The sequence below is a fragment of the Tetrao urogallus genome, assembly GCF_951394365.1.
Source record: "Tetrao urogallus genome assembly, chromosome: 17".
Classification (NCBI taxonomy): Eukaryota; Metazoa; Chordata; class Aves; order Galliformes; family Phasianidae; genus Tetrao; species Tetrao urogallus.
In genome coordinates this window covers 12,295,811-12,316,779 of record NC_136830.1, presented here as the reverse complement: position 1 = coordinate 12,316,779, position 20,969 = coordinate 12,295,811, and the positions used below count along the sequence as shown (strand labels likewise).

At 47.7% G+C, this 20,969-nt stretch overlaps 1 protein-coding gene across 1 annotated transcript in view; it reads right to left on the bottom strand.

Moving 5' to 3' along the window:
- Positions 1 to 369: 369 nt before the first annotated feature.
- TBX5 (T-box transcription factor 5) overlaps positions 370 to 20,969 on the bottom strand; it is a gene marked incomplete at its 3' end in the record, with an annotated part of 35,534 nt that continues 14,934 nt past the window's right edge. Inside the window, exons 7-9 of the mRNA XM_079544030.1 lie at positions 19,224 to 19,315; positions 8,171 to 8,397; positions 370 to 953 (exon numbers count right to left, since the gene is read on the bottom strand). Coding sequence (XP_079400156.1) covers positions 370 to 953; positions 8,171 to 8,397; positions 19,224 to 19,315 — 903 coding nt within the window. The remainder of the gene's footprint in view (positions 954 to 8,170; positions 8,398 to 19,223; positions 19,316 to 20,969) is intronic.

Genomic DNA, 20,969 nt, shown 5'->3' with positions numbered 1-20,969 from the left:
GAGGGCCGGGCAGGGGAGGGCTGTGGCAGAGACACGGACTGGGGGTATGTGGGGTCAGTGCTCTACTCCCCTGGGTTTGCCTTCTGAACCAAAGCACCGGGGGGGGCACATCGTGCCATGGCCAATGAGTGCTCCATGTGTGCTTCCAACCGTTGGCACGGTCAGCGTCTGTCCCTCTCGAGTGCTGGTGGTGAACATTCGCTTAAAGCAGTCTTGCAAAACGCTCTCATTTTTGTTAACGATGGTGTGTTGGATTTTTTTTCCCCTTTTTTTTTTTTTTTTTATTTTCCCCTCCGCTTTTTTATTTATTTTATTTTATCTTATTTTATTTTATTTTATTTTTTTTTCCCATTTCCATCGACTGCCTCGTTAGCTGTTCTCGCTCCACTCTGGCACCATGCCCACGCCGTGCACCGAGTGGTACTGGTGGGGCGAGAGGGTTCGAGGCACACCATGGGAATAGAGGAACTCTGCAGGCTGCAAGCTGCTGGGGGGAGACTGGATGCCGGTCTGAGGTCCGCACTGCCGCACGATGGGCTGGTGAGAAACCGAGGTCTGGTGCTGGAACATGCTATGGGTGTCTCCTATCTGGGGGGACGTGTGGTTGGCCACGCTGCTGAGCCGGGGCATCAGAGGCCCTGAGGTGAAGTGGGCAGAGAAATGCTGGTAGGGTAACCTGTCCATGGGTTGCATGGCAGACACTGTGCAACTGCTGTAGGATGGCACGCTGGGCCATGTGTTACAGCTGATGTCTTCCAGGCTGGGCACGGGGTCCGTGGGGGGAGCAGAGCTGGCGTACATACATGCCTGGCGCTGGGCTGATTCAGTCCTGTACGAAGTGTTCAGTCCCTGTTGCTGGGGGTAACTGGACCTGTAGAAAGGATCCTCTTCCGCCGGTGAAGTTTCCATGTAGGGCTTCTTGTAGGGATGCTCGGTGGTGGAACATTCCTCATCTGTTGGGAGAGAAAACTCCTGTTAGCAAACAACAATGCCATGCCCTCAGCTGAACCTCCCTCTCTGCAGGCTGCCAGGACCATCCTCCTTCTACCAAGGGCACAGCCCACGCAAGGCTGAGGCAGACATGCCCTAACGGCCATCTAGCTCCAGTCCCTCTGCTGCAGACACATCTCCCAGTGCTGTCACAGCCCTTCCTTGGGACTGTTCTGAACAGATCCCACTGAAGCGGCTCATCGTGCCTGCTGGGCTGGGGAGAGAGGGATTAGCTGGGAGCTCCGGGAGGAGAAGCAATGTAATTTGCAGAACGGATCTTGAGAAGTATTATTTCTGGTGATACCCCATGACACCAGACTCATCTCTGTTGGCTGCCAGCACATCTCCTGCCTGCAGACACAGCACCCTAACAGACATCCCCATTCCCAGAGCTGATACTGTTAATTAAAAGCTTATACAATTATACACTTCTGTGATAAGTGACACAATAAAAATTCCACTGTGAGAGCACCAGCTATGACAGAGGTGAGGCAATCAGATTTAACAGCCCCAGCCTTCAGCTGTGCCAAGGGGAACATAAATCCATGCAGGGCTGCGTGCTGGGGCCAAGCAAAATGAAAAAGTGAATTTTTCTCCAAACAAGGCACAGCTTGCAGAGCCCTTTGTTTCCTGCAGCATCTTTGTGCCAACAGCAGGAAGGAGATAAACAATGTAGGTGAAATCTCTAGGGGGAGTAAAATGAATAAACGAATATGCACTTATTTATTCATTCACAGGGTCATCAAACGAAATCCAGCTCTGCTGGAATGAATGGCAGAGTTCCCAGGAACAAGAGCTTCACCGAGAGATTTTAAGGTCAGTGAGGCAAGGAGAGGAGAGCTTGTTCTGACCCACGTTAGCTTGATGCTCCTGCTCTAAGAGCAGGATTCCTGGTGCGGGCAAAACATGGCACTCCATCTAAAGGCATAACAATTGGAAAGAATACCACCAAGAATTGACCCTTACTGCTGTAAGCAGCCATATGTTCCTCTTGGAAGCTGCACCTGCTCTGCTTGTAATATAACCCATCACCTCACTCAGGTGCCCGCCCAGTGCAGCCAGCACATATAGGCACCAAAGGGCAGGAGAGCCAGGCATTGAAACAGCCAAAATGGTAAGTGGGTGCAGCAGTGTATCACTGCGCTCACTTCTGATGGGGTTTGTTGCATAGGTGAAGGTGACAAAAGCTGCGAGTCCTGGTTCTGAATGTGGTCCATCACAAAAGGCACATCTGCAGTACCAGCCGGAGTGCTAGCTTCTACACACAGCCTAAAAGCTTTGGATCCTTAACCCACCACTGAGTAATAAGAACGCTGGAGTGGAAAAACAATGTCTTGTAAAATGAAGCATTGTTCTGCTAATAAAATTTTCAGCATTAAACCGCACTACTCTGCTGGCATTAGAAGCCGCTGGCTTGGGGTTTGACTGTTTATTTTATTTTATTTTTTTAAGTATGAAGCTCAAAACAGTCAAACCCTGTTTTTCCATTGTGCTGAAGTGTGCCTGACTTACAACCTGAGGCTGCTGATTTTTCCACTGAACCCAGACGTTCCACTCCCTGCTGCAGCACAGCCAGGCAGGGCTGCAGAGCCACAGGTCTGCTTCCAGAATGCATTGCAGGTGGAAAGAAGAAAACAAAAACAACCAGCACATGAGTGGAAGTCCTACAGCTGCCACCTCTTCTTTATGAGCTCCAGCAAGTGCTCTGCTGTTCTTTCTAGACCCGTGCTCACTGATATCAGATATGGGAGGGACACTGGTATTCTAGTTCTTAAGGACTTCGAGGGGACTGCACCTATCTCCAAAGAGGATGTTAACAGAGGATCACAGCCCATCCTAACAGTGCCTGCCTGCCCTCCAGCTTTTCCTCCTGCTGCTTTTCCACCTCTCACAGCGCTAAAAAAAGAGCCATCCCCATTCTGGGCAGCTCAGAGCCAACCCAACTGCTCTGGAGCCTGGACAGTGGATCCCCAGGCCACAACCCTCTTCCTGAAGGTTCTCTCACATTCTCAGCAGGGCATAGTGGAGAAACCTGCTCTGCTCTGCCTTTACTTCTTGATGCTGGTTCCCTAACAGCCCCTCTTGTCCTTTTCCCAGTGGCACACCTCTGGGAGATGCTGGCCATCCTCTGTGTTCATTGCTGTTCTTGGAAGCCTACGGTGGCAACCAGCTCTCGTGAGCATCCCCTTGATACTGCACAAATCTCCAACTGCAGAAGGTTCTGCCAAGCAGGGGAAGCTGCCAGAAGTGGATCCAAGGAAAATGGAGCCTGCAGAATGTGTGGAAACTGGCTCCCTCTTAGATGATCTATCTAATGAAGGAGTTTGAATGAGAGCATAAGCAGTTCCAAGATTTCCGGTATTTACTACTTCCAGCTGGATTGTAAATACCACACAAATGACTTTTTAAATAGAATTTTCCCAATTCCAGGATTAGACCTATCCAAAATGAAATGCAAATATGTAAAATCTCTGGACTTCAGGGTACCCAGGGCCCACCTCTTCTCCTTGTGCAAATCCCCTGCAAAGGAGAGCTCCTTTCTAATTCATGACACTCATCTCCATGGGATAAAGGACAATGAAGAATGGGACCCAAATGTTTCAGTTTTTAAAGCTCACTCGCACTTCCCAGACATTACAGTAGGTTTGTCCCAACTTTATGAGGGACAGACAATGGCTGATTATCATTAATGCTGTTGTTTTGCCCGTTCTGGTTTCTCATCTGAATCTAACATGAGTGGGAACAGCCAATCAAAATGTACAAAGCCAACTAGGGCTGTCAAAGAAGAGAAGGATGGACTCAACCAAAATGTGCATCCCTAAAGGGCAGACAAGTCATATTTCCTGGGACATGAAACCTAAGATGTGTTGTGGCCGTGGCAGTTATTTTAGCAGTCACACTGCTTGCATTGGCTGCATTGCACTGCAGGGGAACACAGAAAAGGATACAGGGCAGAAAGAAAGAAAAACAGCACCAGAAGCTGGAGGCAGTAAATGGCTGGTACTGCCTGCAGAGGCACAGAAAGCACTGCCTGGTGAAGCAGTTGAGTATCTGCATGAAGCACCACTGGCCTCGTGAACACCTCCTGCCCTGGAGGCAGGATCCTCTGCAGCCCATTGCTCCAGGCTTCGAGCTACATCTGCTGCATCCTCGCAGGCTGCAGACACCTCCGGCTGTGAGGTAGCTCAGGCCTTGACCAACTCATTGCAACTCCTAAAATGCTGGCAGGATGAGAAGAAGGTCATCCTACAGCTGGCTTTTATTCAGCCCTGTTCCTACGGCTTCTCCAAGAGAAAGAAATCCCATCTCCCTGTGATGAGGGAGAAATCAGCTTGGTAAAAGATCAGCCTACCCTAACAGTGCCTGTTCTTGAGGAAAAGGGAGAAAGGCACTGCTGCATCTCCACCAACCTCAGCAGAACAAGAAGAAGATGAGTGATATATACTTCCCCATGGGCAGGGTCACATCCAAGCTGAGTGGCTGAACGACACAGTTCTTGCTGGTTGGAGCCGGTGGATTCTGCCGCATCCCTCTTCTCCCTCAGAGTGCCAACATGACAACTTTTATAACCTCCCCCGGGAGAAGCTGTTCCAGTCGCCTCCTGTTCAGCATCACAAGCATCCCAGAAATCTGCCAAGTGGTTGGGATTGTGTAAGGCTGGGAGGGAGCAGAGGTTTAGAGGGATGACTTTTTAGTTCACAGGAAGTCTGAGAGAGAGGATAACACAAGGGAAAACAAGCCCTGATGCCCTAGTTGGGATGTGGGGCTAAAATGAAAGTCAGAAAGCCAGCTGCCTGCTGGCAAGTCTTTTTGGGCTTCTCAAGCACAGCAGTGAGACAGGAAGAAGTGGAGAAAAACTAGAGAAAAGGCAAAGATTTAACAGATCTTTGTTGCAACCTAAAAATCCACATCAAGAGATGAGGCCACTGCTTAGGAGGACACAGTTGTGGAGTTCATCCATCCATCCCAGAGCAGTCCAGGTGAAATGCCATAGGCAATGTCAGTCTGGAGCTAGGATTCAATGCAGGACAATTCAAGCCTTCAGGACTGCTATTCCTAGCACTCAGCATGGTCAAAAAGTGCTTGGAGCAGCAACCTGTCACATCATACTGGGGTCATTCCCAATGCCTTGACCCCGCGTTCCCACCCAGGCACCAGGAATTGCCACATTGGTGCTCTGGGATGTGTCCTTCCTTCCTCACCCAGAAGGGGATCTGCTCCCTGAGACAGAGGAGTCTTCAGAGATAACATCCCTGCTGCTCTCCCCTAATGCAACTCCATATCAGATCTACAGAGTGAATCCATCTTGACTTGACAGCTAAGAACAACACTGTCAACCACAGAGTGAAATCTTGGTCTCAAGTCACCGAGAAAGGAGAAGTTGAATAAGGTGCCATTTAGCTGCTCAAACAGACCCATTCTTTACCAAGCCTAAACGAAGAGTCACCCTCCTGATTAGAAGGGCTCCAAAGAAACACCATGAGATGTCAAAGCTGGATTGAGCACTATTCGAGAGCCTATCTTGGAAGGCAGGGCTGGTATTTGCTGCAGAAGATACAGACACCAGCTGGTCTTGAACACAGCCAGATTGCCCTCTGCCCTAGGAGCACTTATCCATAACCATAGCCTCATGAGAAGGAAATCATCTGCTGGAGACAAATCCTAACCTGACTGAAGAAGAGCCAGTGCTTGAGGAGTTGATTGGAACTGCACACACTCCTACCTACACTTTTTCTCCGATGAGAAGACTTATTAAAATATATGCAGAGAGACTGCAGTAGGAAAGCAGGAGAGGTGTGAGGAAGAGTTTGGTATTTCGCTGAAGGAGGAGATGTTGCAAGAGAAAGATAAATATAATAGATACGATTAGTTCCCCTAGTTTAATGCAGATCCTGTTCAGCGCTAGAAGAAAGTGCCACACTCAGCCTGAGTTTGAGATGAAACCTTGGATCACATTCTGATTTATCTGAGAAGAATTGCTCATCCCTCAGTTTTTGTTGTTGTTGTTGTTGTTTTAATTAATTTCACTTTGCAAAGCGCTGCTTGGCAGCTGATGTTGGCTCTCTGTTTCCCATTAACTTTGTGTTTCTTTCCTTTAAGCCCCATGACTGTTTTCGATTTGCTGCATGCATGGGAGGGGAAAAAGCACAGCAAGGGGAGCAGAGGCTCAGGCTCCTGAGACACACAGCTTGGGGAAGAAGGCGGTGGTGTCGGACAGGACGCTGCTTCTCTTTGATTAAAGCATTTGGCGGCTTTGATAAAAGGCCCTTAACTGCTTGTGCCACTCAAGCCATCGTGGAGATAATGAGGAGCCGTCGGCCCTACAGACAAGGACGCGCTTGGCCAGTCTCCTGCACTTCTGCAAGGGCCATGCAGGCCAGAAGGGGCTGGGGAGCTTATTATGGGGCAGATAGTCGTCTCTTTTGTGACAATAAGAGGAAGTGAGATAATTGAGGGATTGAGGGAAACCACCCATGGAGACACCACTTAGTGGGAATCCCAAAACTGGAAGGAAACCTCAGCTGATTCCTTATCACTTTACAATGTGGAGGCAAATGATGAATTGCCCTGCGGTGCAGAGACATGCAGATTGTCCGAAGGGCCGCTGCCATTTGGGCCAGCTTGTTTTATTCATGTTCAGTGGAGGGGAAGAGGAACGTCAAAAGCTCAGCTCCCAGGGCACCGAGGCTGGATCTCAGGCTGAGACACCAAGGGCCACTGTGACCTCTTATCCCATTTCCACCATAAGGCTTAGTGGCAGTCCCCCCGTGTCCCAGCAGCTTGCACCCATCATTCTACACCAGGATGGGGGGAGCAAGGGTGATACAGCTCACCCGGACCTCGGACACTCTGGAAGTGCACTGCTGTTCCTTACTCTCTACCCACCACAGCTTGGATATTGGCTGTATGAGAACCGGGGTCACCCCACCAGCTGGAAGACTCAGAAAATTATGCCTCCATTTCTCTCTCTTTGGCTCAGCTCCACAACATGAAAATATTAAGATTTCTCAACAATTTTTGTTTTGCATATATACATGTATGTCCACAGATGCAATGCTACAATACTTGGAGGACTTACCAAGGGTGAGACCTCTATTTCCACTGCCCTGCTGTCCCATCTGCCAGCACTTCCTGGCATCTGCCACTTTCACCCTGAGTCTGCACTGCACATCCCAGTGCCCCGGGGTTAGGATGCTAAAAATAATGGCATGTGGCTTGCTGATAGGACCCTGCAGGGAAGCAGGAAGATATCTGCTGTAGGAAGAAGCTACCAGGCTGGAGCAGTACTTCGTGCAGCCAAATGCTGTGGTGCGTGCTGTCTCCTTTTGGCTTTTCCTTTGCACCAAGTCCAAATCCTGGAGAAAAGTGAACCGGGTAGGCAGCCACAACCTCCTGCCTGTCCCATAACACTGCCCTGAAAATTCCCTATTTTCCTCTGAGGGTCCAGGCCTGATCTCATGTTTTTGATTTCCCAGTCCTGAAGCATTTCTGCATCTGGGCACACCCACTGCTCTGGGAGGGGAAGGGAGAGCCCACAAAGTGCCTGCTCCTGCCTGAGAACAATTATCCTGCTGGTACCCCGGGCTCTTCACGCCAGGACGAGCTGAGCAGTCAGTGTAAAGTACTCACAGTGTGATCCCTCAAGCTCTGTCAAAGCAGGTCAGTCACGCCAGAGGGGAATGAACATGGATATCATGATTTTCAATCCCATGCCCCGCTCATTAGACTGAGCATTTAAGTGGAAATGCTTTCTGCATATGGGCAAATGTCTTCCAGCCGTGAGACTTTTAGACAAAAACCACAAAATCCAAGCTGTCAAGGTATCTACACTCAGAGATTAACCCTAACTGAGGGCTACAGAGACAGATAAGTCAACTTTATCTCCGGCACCAGCTATCTTGCCAAATGTGGATTCAGCACGGATGGAAGGTGCCAGCAGCTGCTCCCAGCCCAGGGCAGAGGAAAGAATCCAGGCTCCCACAGGTGAGAAGAGTTTTCTAGCCCTACTCCGTGCTGCTCCCCACTTCTATTGCACAGCACTCAGCCCTTGCCCATCTTCAAGAGGCACCACAAAGCAAGCCAGAGCCTCCCATCCCACAGTGAGAGAGTGCTACAAAGTAATGGCCAAAGTCATGCTAGGGAGGGGGAAAGTCACAAGCAGCAGTATTGAAGGCCTGACCTTTTCTCTTGGTGCAGTGGTAGATCTGGCTGTGCTCCTGGGAGATTGGGTAGGGGTTGGCAGGTGGCAGCAGGTCCTGGGAGGTGCTTGACACCCCGTTCTCACACTGGTACTGGGAGCCCAGGTTGGAGGAGGTGGAAAGGACCCTGGTCTCACCACTGAAGGGGCTGTGATTGGAGGACACTTTCTGTCTCACTGTGCTCCTGGGAACAACTGGGTACTCTTTACTAAAAGCAAACAAACAAACAAACAAAAAAGAAAAGCAGAAAAGCAATCAATTAATAAAAAGAATTGGTGAATTAATAAATGAAGGCAGCACATTAGCGTCATGGTGTTGATGAGACTTTCAGAGAAATAGAGGCGCCCCTCCCAGGAGACTGCAGCCCCATCACATGTTGTCACTGCAGCATTCTCTCCCCTCTTGCTCTCCTTTCGGTATCTTTCTCCTTGTATTCTTGCCTCTTCACCACTTTTATTTTACCTACACTTAAGATAGATATATGAAGTCATAGCAAAATACATAAGATTTATATGTACACAATATGATGGCATTTATGAATCACTTCCTATTTATATCATATATATGAGCATGTATGTAAATAAAAAGCTCATTTCCATCAAGTTGCTTACAGGGAATCAAGCTGATGTGATGGTGGATTAAATATTTAGGTCTACTTTTTTCCTGTGTGGTTGCTGCCCCCATTCTTTTTTCCCCAGGCTCCTCCAGCCTGGTTGTCCTGAATGGGGATCTCTGGACCAGAGAACAAGCTCCCTCCCAGAGTGCTCGGAGAAATAAAATATCACGAGGAGCCATTTGCCTGAGCAGAGCCACTCCAGGAGGGTGAGCACTGATGGAAAGTGTGGCTTGTTTCCTTGTTTTGAAATCCGGTTTGAAGCAGTGGTGCTTTGCCAACAGTGGCTCCAAATCCCTCTCCTACAAGAGCATACAATGTTTTAGAGACATTTCTCCAAGCACATTGGCAACATGTGGCAGGACAAGATTATTCTCACAGGAAGGAGTAGGGGGCTCAGAGACCAGAGACCTCAGGTGAAACACTAACCTCCTCCACTTCCACAATGACCAGGCACTTGCTGAATCCAAAGACTTGCTGGGCTCAGAGCAGTCTGAACCAGAGCCCAGATCACAATACAACTTTGCTCTTTGCAGCCACAACCTCTGCAGCAAGATGGCTTAGAGGTGCCCTGCTCACCTGCCCAAGGGTAGATCCTCCAATCCCATCTTGAACGGGCTCGCCTGGCCACATATGTGTGGAGGAGGAGCCCTGAATCTCCTCTTAGGCCTTTTAGAGAGGACCTATCATAGCAACAACTCAGAACTTATTTACAACATTTAACAATACCAATTATATAAACCTACTCTCAGCAGGGAGCTTTCATCCAAACCACTGCTGTGGTGACTTCCAGAACCATTAGCAACAGAGCTGTTATAGAGGGGAAACTCACCCAGGAGCTCAAAACCAAGTGAATGTGTTTCTCATTGTGCCACAAATGTTTTCCAAACCCCGGGCGCTGGTGACTTGCCAAGCCTACACCAAAGGTGGGGTTCTTACTCCACCAGCCCTGCAGCTCCTTCCCACAGCTGACCAATCATGCAGCTTTTTGCTAAAAGTGAATTTCAGGCTGTGCATGGTGAACAAAAAGAGAAGTGGGCTGGTAGGAATGTGGGAGGAAGTGGGGACTCATTCTTTGCGCACACAAGGCAGTAATGGGTGCCAGGAGGTGCTGTGTGCTTCAGGAGACCTCTTCACCAGTGGGCAGCTAGCGCCCATGATTCCATTGCATGAGCTCCTGCTGGAAGGTCAAGAGCTATTACCTTCAGACCTCCCTTCAGATAAACCCCCTAAGTACTGTGCCTCTCAGCCCTACCAGATTATAGCTTTGAGCTGTCTGCTTCTGCCATGCTCCACCTTCACAAATGGGTCTTCATGGAAATGGTACCAGCACAATGCCCAAAGCTGCCATCCTCACATTTCCCTTAGGGAGACAAGATGCCCAAAGCTGACTCTGCTTCCTGATCAGACTGCTATGTGGACTGACTGATTCGTTCTTCGTCAGCTCACAAACCTCTCCCAAACATCATAGAAACATAGAATCACAGACTTGCTCAGGTTGGGAAAGATCTTAGAGATCATTGAGTCCAACCACAACCTGACCATACTACCCTAACTCTAACAACCCTCTGCTAAATCATGACCCTGAGCACCACATGCAGATGGTATTAAAACACATCCAGTGACAGTGACTCAACTACCTCCCTGGGGAGCCTATTCCAATGCTTAATCACCCTTTCTGATACCCAACCTAAATCTCCCCTGGCACAGCTTGAGGCCATTTCCCCTTGTCCTGTCACCTGTCACCAGCAAGAAGAGACAAACTCCGCTCTCCCCACAATCACCTTTTAGCTATTTGAGGAGGGCAATAAGGTCTCCTCTCAGCCTCCTCTTCCCCAGACTAAAATTACACAGTTCTCCTTTTGTTTCCCCAATGGAGTGCCTATGAGCTGCCACAGAGGAGGGACACACTGTGGCCTGATGTCATACCATGTTTACTGTGGCTCTTTTGGAGGACAGCAAAGCTGAATGCTGCCACAGTTTCTCCCTTCTTCTGGGGTGGAGGTATTGGATGCCTCCATTGGATGCCCTTTTGCAGGTGTTTCTTCCAGTAACCTCTCACAGGAGTTCACAGGCACCTCCGCTTGCATCATGCTCTTGCTGTGCAAAGGATCATATAACACAGAGAAGCAGCCCTCACCCTGATGCTGCTCACCTATAACGTTTTCCCTGTCACTACAGAGAGCTGATAGTTTTTTATTAATAAAAGGTATTTCCTATCTCTAAAGGAGCTATGTGCCTTAAGCTGCAATATTTTTACCCCAAAGTACCCAGCACAGGTGGTGTCAGGGTCCCACACCCCTGTTAAGCGCTGGTTCCTTTCCAACTGCTTTTCCCAGGGAAACCACAGCTTCTGTGGCTGCCAGAGGAGCGTGGTGCTCCATAGCATAGCAGGACATGTGCTGGAGGGAGAGCAGTTGGAAACACCACATTTCTCTTCCCAGGAGACAGGGACTTCTCTTCAGACAGAAATATTTCCATTTCAGTCAAACACACTGGGTGTTATTTTTGCCCCCAAAATTAACGATTTGAGGAGTGAGAGACAGGAAACTAAATATCAAAAATATTCTCTTCCTTTCACTTTTTTTTTTCCCCTACTGTCGAAGGCAATTCTCTCTGTATTTCTATTTCTCTGTTCCTTGCAAGCTCTGAGTTCTAAGAAAGAAATTGCTTTGGTGCACTACAGTCATCTTGAAACATTTGTACTATTTCCCAAGAACACAATACACAGTATACACAGCCACAACTATAGACTGCCTTTTGGTCTTTAAAAATCCATCCTTTCTTTCCTTCTATCCTTCTTTCTTTCTTTCCTTCTTTCCTTCTTTCTTTCTTCCTTTCCTTCCTTTCTTTCTTTCCTTCTTTTTTCTTCCTTTCCTTCTTTCTTTCTTCCTTTCCTTCTTTTCCTTCTTTTCTTTCTTTTCCTTCTTTTCCTTCTTTTCCTCCCTTCCTTTCCTTCTTTTCCTCCCTCCCTCCCTCCCTCCCTCCCTTCCTTCCTTCCTTCCTTCCTCCCTTCCTCCCTTCCTCCCTTCCTCCCTTCCTCCCTCCCTTCCTCCCTTCCTTCCTTCCTTCCTTCCTTCCTTCCTTCCTTCCTTCCTTCCTTCCTTCCTTCCTTCCTTCCTTCCTTCCTTCCTTCCTTCCTTCCTTCCTTCCTTCCTTCCTTCCTTCCTTCCTTCCTTCCTTCCTTCCTTCCTTCCTTCCTTCCTTCCTTCCTTCCTTCCTTCCTTCCTTCTTTTCCCCAGTGAATACTTAAAAGTCACTAATCCCAGAATAGCCAGTTGCAATCCTGGGCCGCAGTTTAATAGAATTAAAGGTTTCATTCACTGCTGGCACACAATGCTTGCTGTGTCCAGAATTATTGCTGTCCAAAAAAATGGCTGAGAAGTTGGGAAGACTGACTGCTGTGGCGAGACAGGAGGTTGTCTGCACAGCAAGGGAGAGATTGCTGTTCCTGAACAAGCATGAGCAACAGTTCTATATGGGATCATTAATGAACTACATTTTAGTGAAGAAAAAAAAAAAATAGAAGAACAAAAAACTTTGGTTCGGGAAAGAATTTGCAAGGGAAGAGATGTGATTGATACACTTTGAGTTCGAGTTAGTGCTAATGAACGCTTGGCTACCAAAGCTCGTGTATTACAACAGCAGAGAAGGACTGGGAGGAAGCAGGAGTGCTGTGCGGGGCACAAAACGAGCTCTGCCAGGTGAGATTAGCAAAATCCTTCCCACTGTCACATCTCATGGCATCTTCCCCCTTCCCTGGCCAAATGACACCCTCACCAGGACACGATGAGGTCACTTACGCCACCAATTCGTATCTAGAAAGGATTCAGAGGAGGAAGTTCAAGGAGGTTTTGTAATCTTAGAGTCATAAACCTGCGTGGCCTCCGCACACTAATAAAACCTGTGGAAAATGATAAATGTATATCTTCACAGAAAATGATAACTGTATATCTTCCAGTTCACTTTCCTGCTTATCACTGTGTTGCAAAAGAATAGTGAATTTTCAACATATTTTTATGTGCAGACTTGGAGTTCCCTAATTTATAAGTAATTGCATAGTAAACATAGCTAGCAGACAAAAACAAGAAGTTTAAAATCTCTCCGTAAATTCAGTTTATAACTTGGAATCTTCTGTGTTGCAACATCCAGTCCCTGGTGGCCCTAAGCAAACAGTTCTACTATGGCTCTTCTGATATTTCTGCCACAAAGCAATGGGTACCAGGCTTTTCAGAGCTGTTGTAGTAACAGTAATGAGAACACAAAATAGCCATTAAGTACCAGGTCCCAAAGATTTTACAATATCTCTTCGAGGTCAGGATGAGACATGAGATGGAAGAGGATTTCCCTATGGTTTGCTGCCATGTTTTCATATTATCCTTTGGAGCCTGTAGGCTCAGCACCATCTACAACTTCTTTGTGATGGCAGCTCCTACCCTCTAGGCTGACCTGTGGTGTATCAGTGGCCAATACTGGATCCCTCTTCTCTCTTTCTAAAGCATCATAAAATTTAAGTCACCCACTCAGCACCGATGGATGCGGTGATGCAGGATCAGATCCTTACTCCAGATGTGCAAATACAACTCGAAGTTATTTGATTTTGTATTACCCAGGCCACCAATTTTTGTCCTTCCTGCTGAGATTTGAGAGTAGGAAAGAAATGAAAGTAAGCCACAGAAGATACAGAGAGGAAGAGAACATAAGTGACTGCAATAAGTATAACATCTCCCAGGAAAAAAAAAATACCAGCAAACAATTGCCAATTGTCACTGTGCATTCATTTCAGCTTATTTCCAACACGCTGTAATAAAACCAAACCTCTCTCAGGAGACTGTCTGGAGAGTCTGAGGTGGATAATCTACAGCGTGAGAGGACAGACTTAGAGGGAGGGGGACTACTGAGTACTTCCTTCAGTCTTAGCGCAGATCAAATATGAGCTCTCCCTGCAGGGGGACTGCAGGCCAGCCTCACAGAAAGCTAGACTATACCAGAATATACTAGAATAAGTCCAAATATCCAGAGAAATATGGAAGGCTGTTCACAGCAACAGCCTCCACCAACACATCAGACGTCCTGACCTCCTCACCAACTTGTGAAGCGGACCAACACAGCTGTTTTGGGGGCACATCTGTGTTAGATACCAATGCCCCTGTCACTCAGTGAGCAGGGAAGCACAAAGAGCCCATTGCAATGAACCCAAAGAACCAACAGATAAAATTGCTAGAAATCCAGAGCTCTCATCTTCAGGCAGATGAAAAGCTGGCGTGCCACAGACAAATACTGCTGTTCGTGTAATAGGAACTCGGGAGGGTAAGGAAAATGGACGTTGACCAGAGGCAGCATCAGCAGACATCGATGCTGGGCAGAACTTCTGCAGATTGGGTCCTGCTGAACAGATCCAGCAGTGGGAGAAATTGCAGTACCCTGTGAATATCTCACTTTAAAAGAACGGTGGATACCCTCCAGTGAAATCCACAGAGTCTTATTCTGGATTTCATCTGAATCTCATCAAATTCTGCAGAATTCAGCTCAAGACTATGGTTTCCACCGGGGTTTTGACCAGGAAACTTTCCTCAGGGACATTTGCTGGAGGAAAACATCATCTCTCCAACAGATGTTACAACCCTAAACCTTGCACAGAAAATGCTTCAGACAGTATGTTGCCCTTGGGAGATTTCAGTGATGGAAGATGGGAAATGAAAGTGGATGTAAAGATGCAAGGAGAAGATGCAAGGAGAGCGAGGTTGTTTGTGGTGGACTGAGACCTACTTGCAGGAGACAGAACAGGGCCCATCAGTCCAACACGATGTCAGCAAGTTGGGGTATATCACATTTTTAGAGCCTAAAGGCTCATCCATTTCCTCTACAGGCAGGCATCTTCTCTGCTGTACCAGTTCTGAATCATGGCACTGTTTGTATATCCTGTGAGTCTCGCCCAGTTTCTGTTCTCAGTTACACCAGGAAATATTTGGAATAGTTCCAAAGATTACTGTCGATTGATGCCAAAGGAAGCAAGCTATGGCTCAAGGTCCTTGATGGAGAAAAGACATCCTTAGCACTGAGCCACATCTGTGAATCACGCTGCCGCTCTGCCCTTCGCTGAGCACATTGCTCTGGGCCTCACTCAGAAAAGGCTCAGGGCAGCCACCACGGGGGCTGAGAGCCACCCTTCCACCTCACTGTCTTTCCACTCAAAAGCTTTCCCAATGAGGAGCTTCCAGGACTAATTGCAGCAATTCCAATGAACGGTAACAAGGGGTTGAGATTTCCAGAAGCTCTTCAGCACCCGTAGCAATCACAGCAGACAACAGGAATTGCAAATGATCAGCAAAGTTGGCTAAAGGGTTGAACGGAATTGCTCTGTCACAGTGCCCTAGTCCCAGACCCACTGACACTTCTCCCCCTCTGTCTCTTGGCAATTACAGATTAAAAAGATAAATAAAAGCCACAACTTGCATGCAATCTCCCAGCTCATTCTGTAGCCACAATCTATTAGCACAGCTCCTCTGACTGCCATGCATGGAAAATTGTTAAGGGTGAAGCCCCACGCTGGCATCTGCAATGCAGACCTCATCATCTGAGAGGATTTCTGCTGTGCATTTTGCTCTTTCTTCCCGCACCAAATTCCCTTTGGCACAGGCAGACTAGCCAGAAGGGATTTCTGCAGTACAGCAACAGATCTGAAAGAACTAGTTCGCCTGATATTCCCAGCACCACAACCACGTGGTTCTATTCACCTGATTTATGCCTTTCAATTGCAGCACGACCACAGGATGCAGATGTAGTAGAACATATTCCCTATGCATTTTCCTGTAGTATGTTTTGTTTTGTTTTGGTTTGGTTTGGTTTTTTTTTTTCCTAAAATAATCAGGAAAGAAAAAAAAAAAAAAAAACAACCTGACTTCATGCTTGGAAAAAAAAAATCGAGAGTTAAAAAAAGAATGTTGTCCCAGCGCACTTATCCCATCAGAGAAACAGCTATGGGGTCCCACGTGCCTCAGGAAAGAAAGGGGGGAAGTGAACTTGTGTCAGGAGTCTGTTTGCGCTGGAATTGGGATCTCTCAAGCTCCAGGCTATTTGTTCTGAATTAAATCATCTGCTGCTGAAAGGCTCAATAACACTCCTGAATGAAGTTTTCTACCTACACCGACTTATTAACTTTTCTTCTAGGAAACCAGAGGGGGAAAAATCACCACGGAGGTCTTGCAAAAAGGAGCCATGGAGAGGGCTGGGCTCACACACATCCACATCCGCCCCGCAGAACGCCCATCCCTGGGGGGCTCAGGACAACGTGCTGCTCTTTCTTGGCCACAGCGCAGATGGAGATGGAGGGAGAGCCCTCAACAAGGCACCTGAGACCTTGCTCTGAGCTCACACTTGGCTCTATAAGTTGTCTTCCTTCCTCACTTTGTCTTCCTTCCCCCAGCCCTTGCCGTCTGCCAAAGGGAGGTGTTCAGCAGAGGAATTGCCATCACTGAGAGCTGCTATACACCACTGCAAGACCTTAGCTGAGCAAAATAATGTTGGACCCAGCAAGCCAGCCTTTGTCCTGTGCTCACATTTGCTGACAGCCACAGCTCTTCAGGTCCAGGTGGAGCTCCTCTCTCATAACTGCAGCTATTGAAAGGCAGACGTTTACTCTAAGCACATTGTTCAGACTACAAGCAAGGCAGGAAGGGTTCCTCAGCCCAACCTACACCCATATCACTCACGACACTCATCTCACCACCTTCTCAAAAGCAGTTCTGCTCTCTGGAAGCCCCTTTTGCACAGAGAAAGCCCAGAAACCCAGCCAGGGGTCTCTGCTTCTGGATGGCATCTTCAGCTGCCACTGGGTCCATGCCCCAAGAGACACAGTAGGATCTGTGCTGGGAGCACATCTCAGGGCTCAGGCCTCTCTCCAACACTGCCCCAAGGCATGCAGGTGATGGGGGTGAGAAGGGGACCACTCCAACCATGCTGGAATGGCTTTCCTCAAACCCACACAGCCTGCTGGCATGGTTCTCAGCTCTGCCTTTGGCTATGAAATGTCCCTCTGCACTGAAGTTAGGACACAGTTAAGACAACAAAGGTGCTTAGGCTTTCCTCAGCATGAAAAATTCATTCCCTCCATGGCTACACCCCCTAATGAGATGATCAGTGACCTGATGAATGTCAGGTCACCGCTTCCCAGTACTAAAGGCTGTGCACTGTTTTGTAAAAGCGTGGTTTTTTTTCCAGCTACCTTCTTTTCTCTGTAATGAAGAAACTGCCCTAAAAGTATGTTCTCTGGGAGCACACGCAGCCATCACTCCCTCAAAGCCCATGTACCAACATCTGCCAGCCAGTGGAGAAAACAGCCTCACTACACGTGTGCATACACACATACATTGTACTTAAATATATATTTATATATGAAACATAAAACCACAAACGTAGGTTGAGCTTCTCTAACATACCCAGTGCTGAATGGCTATTTATCTCATGTATACATCACTTACATGTCTTTATATATTAATATATTTTGTATGGGTTGCGATACAGAAAAAGCCCACAAACGTGAGTTCTGATTTGTCTGTATTTACAACCCTGGGTGTGTCTTCATCATAATAGAATGACCCAATCCTGCTCTCTTGTTAAAAAAATGATATCTTTGTAATGGTACAAAATCATTTCTGTGTAATCCGTATAGAGGATAAGTTATTAAGGAAACAAGCATCAGAAATTGTCCTACTAAGTCAAGGCTGTGGATTTTAACCCTTTCCACCATGTCAGGTCTGGGCATGTGTGTTTATATATTCCAAGTGCTTCTGTTCACTGTATCAGAGTATGACCACAGGCCCCACAGAAAAATGCCAAGCCATTTTTAGCACAAGCTCAGCATGGCTAGGTGCCATGCTCTTCATATGTCATGAAGCCCTTCTAATAGTCCTCACTGTTTTGCCTCCTCCCTCCTCCCTTCAGAAACCCCACAATGAATGTAAACCTTCAAATCTTCCCATTGGCCATAATGAAAGGGTAGTTTAGCAGCAAAAAAAAAAAAAAAAAAAAGGTGCCGGGACATCATTACTCAAGTTCCAGTAAAAGTTGGAAGGCTGGCACTGGGGGAGGGAGCAAAGTTATTTCAACTGAGTGCACCCCCCAGAATAATAAATAAATAAATGAATTGAGACATTGAGACATTGTGCCAGTAGGATCTGTGCAGAGGGTGGGCAGAGGGAACATCACCTTCAGGGATGGCATGGAATTAGAAGAGTAAGTGCTTTATATATATATACACAGAGGCTTTTTCTGATCTGATCCTGAGAATGGTTGCACGCAAGCAGACACTTGCCCACTCCATTTGGGTAAGCTTATGGGTGTATTGAATAAGGTTCTGGGTTTGCAGGATTACAGGCATCATCGGGTGCCCTCCTTTTGCATGGCTGTAAGATCTATAGGACACCAAATACAGCAACTGTACGACTTGTGGATCTGCATAAACATCAGCTCCCAAGGCAGCAGCAACCACTTACAGCCTGGAGGGATCAGCTCCAGGTTCCTGGGCTGCCCGTGGGTGGATGCCTCCAGAAGGCGACAGCATGGCCCCTACAGCCCTCCGCTCAAAGCCAGCTTTGCTGTTTCCAGAGAATAAGGGATCTAAAGCACTCCTGCTCTCCTGGATGGAAAATGCTATATTGAGCCTCTACATCTGTCTTAGGTGTAATCACGGGTATGGCAAAGTTCCTGCAAAACATTTGCACCAGGAAGTAACTTGACACATGTATGAAGTTCCAAGTCAAGTGAAAGGCATGAAGTTAATTACCAGCAGAGCCTGACATTTAGAAAAGGACTTTAAACAGGATTTTTAAACAGGATTTAGGCATAAGTTTCAGCCTACGTATTTACATCCAAAACGGAGATCCAAAAAGACCTCTTCAGCCACCACCTGGCCCTGAAGATCCCAACATTTTCTAACAGCTTCCTGTTTCACCCTGAAGTCACCATATCTATACCCCTGCTTCGAGAATCCAGGGCTGACCAGGAAAACACATCCTTTCTGCCTAAGACCCTCTGAACGTCAGAAACCAACACAATGCACCAAGTCTCCAGAGGCATCTGGAGAACTCTTAACAAAACTGCTCTCAGAACAGGGCTGAGGCCTTTGGCTCTACAGAACTACCAGCTGGGAAGAAGATATCTTCCAACTCTTCTGCAATAGCTCTGTGTTCCCGTGGCCCAAACCCTGCCTCTGCAACACAAGCATTAAAACTGGAGTGGAAAGTTGTGGATGTTGGCCTCACGTTGGAATGGTAGTTCACCAATTTGAGGTAAAAGGCACAAGAAGATGCCAGAGAAGGGACTGTCACCACATCCTTGTTCGCTCACCCACCAGTGACACACAAAACAGAGCCCAGAGCTCTCATGGGGCTGGAGATACCCATGATGGTGGCATGCATTACCTCTGCATCCTGGACATCCTGTGGAGCTCCATGTCATCGCTGCCGCGGAAACCTTTTGCAAAGGGGTTGTTCTCAATCTTCAGCTGAGTGATCTGAAAGGGAAGAAGAGCAATGGGTTCATTGCAAGTCCAAGGCATGGTCAGGGGGAGAGGGGATTTTGTTTATTAAACCCAGGCCAGTTAAGATGGTGGGGGAAAGACACTTTTGGGAACTCAAGTCATCCTTCAGCTCAAGCTCTGAGCACTCTAGATAGGGCGTCCTCCAGCTCTCTCCACTGGAATAGTATCTCCTGCCTTTCACTTCCCTCAGGCTCGCCCCATACCTAACACACACAACTCTCACTGGAGGAAAGCTGCTTTCTGAAAGATCCATACTGTCTTTTTACAGCTGAGATAGAAAGGGCTGCACTGAGCAGAGGGGCTGGTGATGAAGGTGGCATTACCCGAACAAATTTCACTGACACCAACAGATATTATCTCACCTGTGCATAACTATAACCAAAAACTCTTAAATCCTAGAGCCCACTCAGCCAAGGTTCACCCTGTCTGGTTACTCTGTCTGGTAGCGAGCAGCTATTCGCACTCCAAGAGCACTGCAGTTGACATGCTTCCCCTGCCAGATGCACACTTGCAGCAACAGATTAGGAATGTTTATCTCCCAGTTAACTATAGAATGAATTAAGGGGGACTGCTTTGCTCTACTAGTTGGCTACTATGAGAATCTGAAGTTAGCTAGCATGAATCTTCCTCAATCACCTAACTTCAGTCCTCCTGCAACACCAAACTTAAACATTTAAAGCATCACCTATAGAGAATGTCCCTCTATCCAAGCGAGCTCTGTTGCTCACAGAGATGCAGTCCTCTCCTACTGATACCTCCCCTGAGGACTTAGGCAAATATACAGGTTTTCTCACCCTCAGGCTGATGTTAAAGCAGATATCATCTGGCCAGCAACACTCCCCACCACACTGCTGATCTTTTACGAGCTCCCATTGCTGTGCCACATTTGCCACAAGTGCTTTGGTGGCTCTGCAGAGCAGAGCTCAGGCTGGATCAGGTGTGCGCTGCCCTGAAAGCCAGCCTGCACCAGCTGCTCCTCCAGAGCTGGCATGGCAAAGTGAAGGCAGCATGAGTTTTGGCTCACTTGACAGAAATACAGCCATAAATTCACTGCTGTATGAAACAAATCTGTCTGCAGCACGCAGCCAGGGTCAGCAACCAGGGAGCACCAGCCTTGCAGGGAGAGGAGAGGGCCAGCCTCTGTTCAAAGCCCCATACCAACCTTCAGCTTATGTTATATCAAATACATAGGCAGCAAAGGCTGCAGTTTCCCTTCTTCCCTTTCTCCATCACTGCCAGGCAGTCCGAGCACAGGGACAGAAGCAAGGAGAGCCCTGAGCTTGGAGCAGCTTCGTGCACTCACCATCCTTCCTTCACACTGCCGGTGGGCCAAAGGGAAGGGAAGCGCTTGGGATTGATGGCGGGAGAACAGAGAGAGGTTCATGCTCACCAAGTCGAGCACGCACAACTGGACCCATCTCTTTGCCAAAATTCAAAGAGAGAAATCTGGCCTGGCCAGTGTCAATAACAAGCACCGCCAGGTGTCTGCACGACCAGCTCATTTTGTTTTTTTCTCATCGTATAGCATATTTTTTCCAAAGGCTAGTTGTTTACTTGACTTTTTTTGCCTAATTTGATCCCAAATCTCACACAGCCCCCATCACCCACGTATGCACATCCCCACAGG